Source organism: Harpia harpyja, chromosome 11 (assembly GCF_026419915.1).
Source record: "Harpia harpyja isolate bHarHar1 chromosome 11, bHarHar1 primary haplotype, whole genome shotgun sequence".
Classification (NCBI taxonomy): domain Eukaryota; kingdom Metazoa; phylum Chordata; class Aves; order Accipitriformes; family Accipitridae; genus Harpia; species Harpia harpyja.
The window spans coordinates 45,898,343-45,909,571 of NC_068950.1; the positions used below are offsets into that span (position 1 = coordinate 45,898,343).

Genomic DNA, 11,229 nt, shown 5'->3' on the forward strand with positions numbered 1-11,229 from the left:
AAAAAAAAAAAAAAAGGGAAAAATAAAGCACAAGCGAGCGCAGTGGCAGGCCAGAAAAGGCCTCCAGCCGGCCCGGCCCGCCGTGCCCCCTTCCGCGCCAGACCCGACAGAGACCCGGGCCGGGCGTCGCCTCACAGGGAGGCCGAGGCCGAGGCCGAGGCCCGGCGCAGCAGCCGCCCCTCTCCGCGCACCGACGGGCCGGCCCAGCCCCGCTCGGGCCCCGCTGCCCGGCCTCGCGCTCTGCCCACCCCCGCCGCGGCCCGAGGCGAGTCTCCCGTCCGCTCCGGGCCGGGGCAGGCGGCACAAGCCCTCCGCCGACCCAGCCCCTGCCCCGGGCGGGCTGAGCTCAGCGCCGGCGCCGCGGGGCCGAGCCAGGGCACCGGCCGCCCCGCGCTCCGCCCCGGGCCCCAGCCCGGCTTCTTCCGGGTCGGGCGCTGCGGGGCCGCCTCGCACCGCGGTTTCGGCGGCGGGCCCCGGCCCTCGGCCATGCCGGCGCCGGGCGAGCGGAGCGCGGCGCGGCGGGAGGCCACGGGGCGGCGGCTGGCGCGGTTCGCGGCGCTCAGAGGTGGGCCGGGCCGGGCCGGGCCGGGCGGGGAGGCGGCGGGGGCCCGGCCCGGGCGAGCCGCCCTCGGCGCGGGGCTGTGGAGCGCTCGCCCGGGGGCGAGCCGGGCTTTGGCCTGACGCGGATGCCGCTCTGCCCGACAGGGAGGGCCGCCCGCCCCGGCGAGTTCTGGGACGTGGTGGCGGTGACGGCCGCCGACGCGGAGCAGGCGCTGGCCTACCGGCAGCAGCTGGCCGAGAAGCTGAGCAGAAGGGAGCTGCCGCTGGGGGTCCGCTACCATGTCTTCGTGGATCCACCTGGACCGAAAATCGGTGGGCACCTGTTGTCGGCTTTCCCCTCGCCCCCGCGGGGAAGAGGGGCTGGTCAGGCCGAGCCCCACGTCGGCGCCGCAGGCAGCCCGGTCGGGCTTCAGAGGGACGGAGGGGGCTCCGTGCGGCTGGCCGGGCCGGCCGAGGGCTGCCCTGGCCTCGGCTCTTGCTCCAGGTCAAGCGGGAGTCGGCGTAGACCCAAAAGGAAGGAGGAGTCCGGCCCCCTCGCAGGCACGGCCCGTGTGCTGGGCACGGCACGGCTCGGCACGGGGCATGGGGAGCAGGCCCAGCGGCTCGCGGTGTCGCTGCGCGAGTTGCTCTCGCTTGATATACCGTGCCTTCGTTTAATATGTTGATGCTCATATAATACATTTACACAGTTGGACTCGGTTTCGGTCAGGTGGAAGCAGGCTTTGCGTATACGTGCTACGACAGCTGTCTCCAAAACGCTGCTAAAGTCTGAAGTATTAATTAAACCACAAGCATAGGGTCTAATGCCGTGAAGTAGTGCGTAGTTTTGATTCGGTTGTGCAACTCCTAGCTTCGTGGGTTGGCTGCTTTTTGGACTTGGCGTAAGTTGATTTTGGCCGTTACACTTCCCGTTGTAATATCTGGGACTCCATCGTGGTGGTGGTGAATGAGTGCGTGTTGGTGATACCGTGTGGCTCTTCTGAGTGTATCGTATGGAATACAGAATAACACTGACCCATGTTTTGTATAAATTCATACTACTTACCTTAACCTGATTGCTTAAACAATTTGAATATGTTTTAATATTTCAGCCAAAGCGCAGCAAAAACCTAGAAGTAGCCTGACTGTCCGTAATACCATCCTATATTTCTTAATTCCTGTTCACTTTGATGTAGAAAGTAACTAATCTCAGTAGTCTATCTGCAGTGTACAATAATAGGCAGAGATTAATTTTCAGAAATCTAGAAATTTTAAGTTGTAGTAGCACATAAAAATATCCCAAACCATTTCCTCATATCCCAAACCTTTCTCCTCATTTCCATATTGTAAATGTCAGAAGCGCTTTTGAACGCTTGCTTCAAGTCGTTAGTGAACTTTGTGTGACTTTTTTCCTGCTGGAGCTAGTTTTTATGGTTATGGCCTGTTGAAATGATGAAATGCTTCAGGTGCTGGGGCCGTTCAGAGAACGACTGGGAGGGGAAAACACGGTGTTTTCCCGAGAGCTGCCTACTCCAGATACCCTCCCCTCTGAGTGCACAAGGCTTCCACAGTGACTGTCCTTCATCTTCTTTGCATGACTTTATCAACTACGGTGCAGTAGGAGGACTGTTCTGTCAGAACTGGTTTAGGAAATTTCAGATAGGTATTTGTACATCCGCTGACACTCGGTTTGTTTAAAAGATCGTCTCTGCAGTTATAAGGACTTTTTAAAAATAAACAGCAACTTACTTTCTACAGCAGAAGGCAGCATTTAAAACATGCCTCCTGATCACCCTACCACAGCACCAGATCCCAGTATGTTTCACATGTCAGTGCAGATATTATTGGTGCTCTTTTCAGCAGATACTAAAACATTTTTTTCTTAGGAAACGGTGGATCAACACTTCATGTTCTTCGGTGCTTGGAAGATCTGTATGGTGATAAATGGACTTCTTTTATTGTGCTGCTAATTCATTCTGGTAAATTCTGGTTTACATTTCACACTCTAAAATTGTGCACCTTTTTTTTTTTTTTTTTTCCCCCTAGAGATAATACGATGGCAGAGGAGTCAGAGTTCTGAAATACAGTTCCCTCAGAAAAGTAATCTCAAATGTGTCTGATCTGATCATTCAAATTTAGATTGATACTTAGGAGATATTACTCTCTCTTAAGCATTTCTTCTCGTCACTTCAGTTGTTCGATGACACAGTGGAGAAAGAAGTGTAATTCAGAGTATCTGAATTAAGCTTCTGCCTTGAAATACCCATTTAAGGAACACTGCCCTCTCTGGCAGGGTGACCTAGAGGTCCTCATTACTACAGGCAGGCTGAATACTTGCCACCTTACCCAGTTAGTCAGAACACTTCCAAAAGGGGCTTCAGTTTTGCAGAAGAGAAACAAACCAGGTAATAACAAGTCACCTGACCAAACCACTGCTTATTTGACTCATCCCTGACTTAAAATTCCTAGCGGGGCTGTGGGGGCCCTCCTTTTTTTCAATCAAAAAGCAGGCATCATTTGCTTTCTTCACTTCAGTTGTAGACAAGTGGTCCATATTCCAGCTCTGAAGCAAACTAAAGGTAATGAAATCAACCACAATTTTAATATAAGCTATTTAAGGCATGCTAAATTTTGGACATAAGGTCAGATCTGCTTTGAGAAATGTTTGAAGAAGAATGATTGGTGATTTTTTTTACATCTGTCATTTTTTGAGGAATACATAGTAAATGACCAAGCTGGGGGGGGGGGCGGGGGCGTAATACCTCTCTGTATATGTAGAATAGCTGTATAGGTTTAGGTTTTGCTTACTTATGTACAGTGTTTCTGTATAATTAAAAGTCTTTCTCTTCAAGGTGGTTACAGTCAACGTTTACCAAATGCAAGTGCCCTGGGAAAGATTTTCACAGCTTTGCCTTTTGGCGATCCCATTTACCAGATGTTGGAACTGAAGCTCGCCATGTACATTGATTTCCCTAGTCACATGAAACCAGGAATTCTTGTTACGTGCTCGGATGACATAGAACTTTACAGCACTGGAGTTACAGAAACCATCACGTTTGATAAACCCGGATTTACCGCATTAGCTCACCCTTCAGATTTGACAGTTGGGACTACTCACGGAGTGTTTGTTTTAGATCCATCCAGTTTTTCAGGAAGAGGAGGGCTTGAATACACGTCTTGCCATCATTTCCTGCACAAGCCTGATATTGAGACAATGCGCCAGTGTGGCGCAGTATGCGTAAGAGGGAATTGTTCTCAGCTAAGTTCCTCTGAAGACCACAACGACTCAGAAATGGACTCGGAGTGTGTGTATACAGACAGTATATTTTACATTGATCATAGCATTGCAAAACAATTACTGACATTTTATAAGCAGATGGGCACTCTTTGCTGTGAAATAGATGCATATGGTGACTTCCTCCAGGCCCTGGGGCCTGGAGCCACTCAAGATTACACAAAAAACACAAATAACGTCACAACAGAGGAATCACAGTTAGTAGAAGTACGGCAGAAACTATACTCTCTTCTGAAAGGAACTGCGCTTAATGTTATAGTCTTAAACAACTCTAAGTTCTATCACATTGGAACTACTCAAGAGTATCTGTTTCACTTTACATCTGATAGCAAACTGAAATTTGAGCTTGACTTACTGTCTGTGGCTTTTAGCATCTCTTCTGACAAAGCCAAGACCTTGGATCAATCCACAAGTATCATTCAAAGCATACTTGAGCCTGGATGTTTTGTAGGACCTGGATCCGTTATTGAATACTCTAGAATTGGACCTGAAGTATCAGTAGGGAAGAGCAGCATTATTAGTGGAGCGTACATAAATTTGAAAGTAGACATACCTTCAAACTGCTTCCTGAGCTCCTTAAGTGTAAAAATTAACAATCAAGTGAAGTATGTAAGTATGGTGTTTAGTGTAGAAGACGACTTGAAAAAGAGTGTGAAATTGTTGTCAGATATACATTCACTCCAGTTTTTTGGAGTCAGCTTCTTGGAATGCTTGGACCTCTGGGGTGTAGAGGTTTCAGACCAGCTCTTCTCCAATGAGAGCACATGTTTGGGCTTGTGGACTGCTAGGATTTTTCCTGCTTGTTCTACGTTAAGTGAATCAGTTAGACTGTCGTTACAAATGTTAAATTCTGTGCAGCACATGTCAGCTTTTAAATTGAATGGCTTTAAGCTCTTGTCTGTTGAAGAAATGCTCACCTACAAAGATGTAGAAGACATGTTGAAGTTTAGGAAGCAAATTTACGATGAAATCCGTCTGCAAAGATGAAGAGAAAAGTCTGATTTGTAGAATGAACAGTACTTGAACAAATTTCCTGTTTTCATTTGTGGATGATTGATTGCTTCCCAGCTTGTAAAAATCATAACAAAAAAGTACACAGATCTTTTCTCTGATTTCATTGCAGTAGAAATAACGAATTTGCATTAACAACATTGTTGTAGCATAACATTAATAATGCAGCAAATGCATATAAACTATTTTAGTGAAAGAAATAATGAAATTTTTCAGATCTCTGAAAACACGAATTGCTGACTTTTCTAGGGGTGCATATTATTATGTTTTGTAGTCTTTGTCAGTAAGAATATGATACAGAACAAATTAATTAGAAATTTGACTGAAAACTGCTGTAAGTTTTTCAGAGTAGAACATTAGCTCCAGCAACATGGAATGATATAGCAATAACTTACTTTTCTCTCTTTTCATGCTGCCTTCTGGTACATCTTCAGAGAAACACACAATACCTATTCTCTCTTCCCCTTCTCCACCCTTTACTAATAAAGATGTCCTTTTGTTTCTAGTTTAGGTGCCAAAAATCCAGCTCCAAATAGATAAGTATGCTTTTTATACTTTTTTTTCTGACCTGATCAAAAAGGAAAGTGCCTTTTTGTATGTGCACAACTTTAAATGTACTCTTCTCTGTTCCCTCTTCCGCACCCCCTTTTTTAAAAATACAGGAAGTGTCATAGCAGGCCATGCCAGTGCTCCGTCTAGCCCCATATTCTGTCTCGGGCTGTGGCACCGCAAAGATGGTGTGCAGGGAGAGCGTGGAAGCCTATCCAATTCTGTGATCCTCTGTGTTTTCAACAGCTCATTACATAAACAATTGTTATATACTTTAGTGCTACAAGGTGGAAAAAAGCTTGTTCGCACTAAGTTTATATTCAGAGACCTCAAATAATTTATTTTTAATTTTGCTTCTACAATGACTGCGGTTTTAATTTTTCCATTTCATGCTATTTTTAAGAGTGTGCTGTGTATTATATCAATGTAATTTGACTGTAAACACAATGCATCTTTTTCTCTTGCATTTATCTATGGGTTTTCATGTTTTATTTAATGTTTCATTACAACAGTGTTTATCTCTATGCTGACTCAATTCCCTAATGGCATCTTTCTTATGCCACCTACAAGGCAGTAGTGTAATATCTCCTGAATATTACCCAAGCTGGTTTAACCTTCACCAAGTTTCTTCTTCACTGATAAAGAAACCTTTGAAGAGATGTAGTATTTTTCCTGAGGATCTTTTCTGAGCAAGAAGAAATACAAAGGAGCTAGATGTGGAGGTTGGGAATTGCCAAGGTTGACTTCAAAGGAATAAGGAGAATTTCTGAGCAAATAGAGGTTTTAAAAGTCATTATAGAATACTAGCTTAACAATGGAAACAGCAGCAGATTTGAGAACACTGAGGTCCAAGACAAACGCATAAAGTCACAAAGTAAAAATAGTCGTAGAACGTGGAGCATGAAATTGTGGTTTGTGCATCATCCTATTTGCATAATCTATTCATCTATTGTTAGAGTATACAAAATGTTTTGGGAAAAACAAATGTTTGACATAGACTTTGCATCTTCAATTGGGAGACCAAATTTTGTTCTGAAAAGACTTCTTGATGATTGCTTTACTGCTAGACAAGCTTTCTGGCTGTTTAGTAACAGTAAAATGAAGTTGCATTCATTTAACATGATTATTCACTTCAACTGTTACAATTGCATTTATTCTAAATTCCCTAAGTACCATGTATTGATTTCATTACTGAAAGCAATCTGGATATAACTAGGAAATGGATTTGCTTCTGTCACATAAGTAATGGGAAAAAACAAAGAGGAAAACCATACTGACTAAACAGCTTTTGGAAAGTGTTGGGGTAGACTTGATCAAGCAGCAGCTGCTATCCAAGCAACACTGCTTCCAAGAAAAAAAAAAAAAACCAACAGGAGTGGAATCCTGGTTGTAGTCTTAGACTACTGTGCCCAGCACCTGGGTCAGCAGGCTGCCTCAGGCTCTGTCAGTCCACCAAGTGCACAAGGAGAGGTAAGAGGTACTTTGTTAGAGTATTTCTCTCTCAGTTTTCCTTTCCTAGTGTGCTGCTGTCATGCCTGTCCAGCCCTGGACTGCTCAGAGGTGCTGACACAGCTGCAACCGGGATGGGTAAGAAGTAGCTACTCGCACCCCTGCAGAAAGTATTATCCTCTGGGATGTGCTGTCCATTACTGTCATTCCTTAACCTTGCCTCTGAGTCAGAATCATCCAAGTTACTATGAAGCAGTAAGTGTTACACAAAAATTCTGTCATTCTAACATACTGTGTTGGCAAGTGACTCTGTTGGTTTGACAGGGCGGTAATCTCCACTGGTAATCCCTTAACCTCGACAGCCTGCAGGTCTGACTGTAAACCTGGGCTCACACTCTTGCGGTAAGTGTTGTGAGCCTCGTGGGTGCTCATTAGGGTCCTGGCACTTGCAAACAGTAAAGGCTCATAAAAAAACCAGATTACACAATTTACAGATAACTGCTGGAAAGCTCAGTTGCGTCTTTCCCACCAAGGGCAATAACACTTTTGCTCTGCTTAGTCCTGCTGTCAAGGACCTAAATGAGGAAAACTTTTGTAAAGATTTGCTGAAAGTATTCTTTGGCCACAGCCCCAGGGAGTGTGGCTGTACTATAGGCAGTGCACAGAAGAGCTGGGTGTTGGCACACCTCAAAACCTGAAATTTTTTCATTATCTTCTCTTCCACTATGCAGTTTGTAAAGCGCAGCCCCATGAAGCTATTGCTTAAACAAATGGTGTTTAAACACACCGAATGTGCAGACGCTCCTTCATTTCTAGCTCTTTAAATATGTGACCAAGTTGAAAAGCTTTGTGGCTAAACACTTCAGTGAGGAGCTAGAAATATTTTCTTAACCTTTGACTAAAGGCCTAAGGTACCTTTTTCGGCAAACCTGTGAAGCATGTAATGTCCAGTCTCATTTAACAGTTCTTAGCAGCATGTCAATGAATTGCCCTGTTAGGAAATAAAACATTTAGATCTCGAGGCAAAGAACTTAATTAAAAAAAAAAAATCTGTTGTAATGGAATAAGCCTAGATTTGATTTACTAGCTAAGACACATTAGACTGCTTTAAGTCTTTATGCCACACCACGCATTCCTTTTACAGTAAATATTATTGTCTCAAATTTTCAAAAGCAGATTTTGGTCAATATTAGCCATAGGAAATGTCAGCAGCCTTAATGAATTTATTCCACAGGTATTGAAATACCTGGATTTGTACTATTTTTTTCATTTTTAAACTGCAATCAATTTTAAAATTTTATGAAAAACATTAAAAATTATATTTTATTTAATACAGAGCTCTATTTTCCCATATGTTTTTCTATCATACAGGGTTATGTGTTTGCCTGTTCACACACACATTCTGTAAATTCATTCTTGGACTCCACACTTAGGAATAAACACAATTTTATATATAAGCTTCCACTAACTTCCTTTGAGCCACAGAAGGCACATGTTTTCCCATTGAATTTCTGATGCATCCATAATCCTTTGTGGTCTTTTTTACTGATAGTAAGATTATCATTGTGAAGTATGAGATTAGAAAGTTTATGGAAATATTCAGAGAAAATGGACTGTGCCATAGAGAATGTTAGTGCATGAAGATTGATAATGGTATTGGCAATCCAGACGTCCATCTGTCAAGGGCTGCTGGAATTTAAAAATTAAAATACACATCCACTGCACTTTAATGAATTTTGTTGAAAGGATTTGGTAGATATGAGGCATATTTTTCTGCAGGCTTTTTTGTGAGTCTTAAATGCTGAAACGCAGCTTTACCCTGTCAAGCTACAGAAAGTATCTAGTTTTGTTGATTTTCCTGTACCAGCTTCAGAATAAAATCTGAAAACCTGGAATGAATACCCTATTTGATTGAAGTCACTAGGAGTTTTGATTTTGATTTAAGCAGGGGCCAGGATTTTGCCCCTGGCAAGCATATAGATGGAGCAAAGGTTTCCAGAGTCCATCAAGGATAGGAATCTCTGAAGAAGAACAAGAACTGCAGACCTCTCATTGAGTATCCTGACAGCGAGTGTTAGAACCCTGCATACGCCTGACAAGCCTTCGCTAATCTACTGCACCTCGCTATGCAGCTTGTTGAGTTGTGTTGGGCACTGGGTGAGCAAGAGATCAGTAGGCAGAGAAAGCACTGGAGCTGCAGAGCACAGAAGTAGTTGCAAAGAGAACAGTCAGTCTGTAGTGGATGTAACATCATTTTTGAGTTAACGATATTTCTGTTGAAGGAGAGAGAGGAGATGACAGATAAGCGAGTATTTTTATGTATCCTTGACACATTTGAAAAATAATGTCTTTATTTAGGCATGCAATAACTCTTTGCTGTATGTATTGCAGCTATTTATGAAGTGTGCATGATTTTTAGCTCTAACAAATTCTAGTCCTTAAAAGGGCTGTGTTATAGTGTGATCAAATCTTATTAAAATCAAAAAGTCTTCAGACTGGACACTTCCTGACTATAATAATCTAAGTTTGGTGTACACAATATGTATATGTATTTTATTCGTATTGCATCTTACAAGCTTTAGCTAATCTTTCTTTTTCACAGCTTGCTGTTAAGGTAGATGACAACAATTTTCTGTTGCAACCAGCTGGGATAAACTTGTCCTGAGGAAACTGAGACTTGTGCAAGGCCACACAGTAAAACTTAACAGCAAGATAATAGCAATATGGGTTTGCTGGTTTCTAATATCAGATTCTGAAAACAAGACCATCAGGGTATCCTGGCTCGTGATTGTCCTCCAGTCTGAGTAATAAAGGATGCAGTGCTGAAAATGCCAGTCAGGTAGGACCTTCTAAGAACAGGAGGCATCTATTGAAATTTGGAGTTTGATTTTGATTAAAGCTTACTGAGTTTCCTAGATGGATGCAGTTTTTGTCTGGCTGTCTAGATCATTGCCTGGCTCCATCTATCCTGAAATGCAACTCAGGCTGGTACAGTCTCAAATAAAGCCAAGATGAGTGTTTAATGATTTTATTCATGTCAGCTTTCTTTATTTAATTAGTTTTGCTGTGTAGTGCAATAATAGGGCTCATAATGAACATCATCTTAATGATTTCCCTGAATGCTTTGAGACCATGCTATAATGAACGGAGATTTAGCCATACTGTATATATTACACGATGAAATTTGAGAGAGGAGGATTATTTCAGTAACCTTTTAGGCAGGAAATTGAAATCTGAGAAATTGGGCACTTAAAAAAGAACACAAGGGAAGGCAGCTGAAATAAAAATGAGCAGCTGAAAGGTATCTGTGCCAGAAGGATTTGGGGAACCAATGAAAGAACGTAAGCTCCAACATTTGGATCTGCATAGAAATGTTCTTGACTTGGACAGGGAGTTTGTCTGTATTGGAGCTCAGCGGTTCCAGCTTCTTCTCATTTCGTAAATCTCTGATGCAACAGCTTCATTTTCTGCTCTCTGCACATGTGGAAAATTAATCCCTGTGCAAATGCCAGTGTAATAATGTGAGAACAAAAATAGCAGTACTATTCTTCTGTACACTTCTTTTAATCCACTGCCACAGAGAAGCCATTGTAAACACCCGTTTCCTTATATGGGCTACAGAGTTCCTTGTACTTTATTTTCATAAAAATGCATTGTCTTTTAATGCCCGTTTCATTTTCTGTGACAAAACAGAATGTCACCAGAATAACATTGAAATGTATAGGAGCAATTTACAGCCTCTCGAAGTAAATTATAGATATGGATATGTTCTAATTAATTTGACATAAAGATCATTTCAAAAGACTTAATCATGTAAATCCTCCCTGTGAAGGACATTTAAAACCAGAAATGGGAGAAGAATTTTTCACGTTTCTCTTGTAAGATTGCACGACAGCTGCACATTCCAAACATAAAACTGCAATAAAACTTCTGAAAACTTAAAGAACTTTGTACAGCTCAGTATTCTGTAAACATTACATCTGAAGACTTTACTCTCTGAAAAACATTGCTCTTGACATTTTAGTGCTACTTGTATAGGTGTTAATTAGAACTGGCCTAACATAGTAGTCAGTGCAGTTATTCCTTTCTTCTCTGTTTGCAAACGCTCTGCAAACAGGCTCTGCAATTATTAATTTTTGTCTTCCCTGCCCCCTCCCCAGTTTCAATTATTCTACAACTGCTTCACATAGCCTATGATGTGAATGCTTCAAGAATTCACCTGAAAGTTGCTTTCATGGTGAAAAATGCTGTTGCGTTGACTTTGCTGGCTGACCAGATTATCCTCCTGTGCTGTAGTTTCCAGTGGTCTTCCCTGAGTGTCCATATGAATGAATCCTCACCCACACAAATGTCTGCAAAGAGTGAATAAAAATATGGTATAGAAA

At 42.7% G+C, this 11,229-nt stretch overlaps 1 protein-coding gene across 1 annotated transcript; it reads left to right on the forward strand.

The window, feature by feature from the left end:
• The first annotated feature begins 329 nt into the window (after positions 1-329).
• Positions 330-11,229, forward strand: FPGT (fucose-1-phosphate guanylyltransferase). Its single transcript, XM_052800711.1, has 4 exons — positions 330-565; positions 706-873; positions 2,427-2,519; positions 3,393-11,229. Exons 1-4 carry the CDS (start codon positions 487-489, stop codon positions 4,820-4,822), a joined length of 1,770 nt encoding a protein of 589 aa, XP_052656671.1. The 5' UTR covers positions 330-486; the 3' UTR covers positions 4,823-11,229.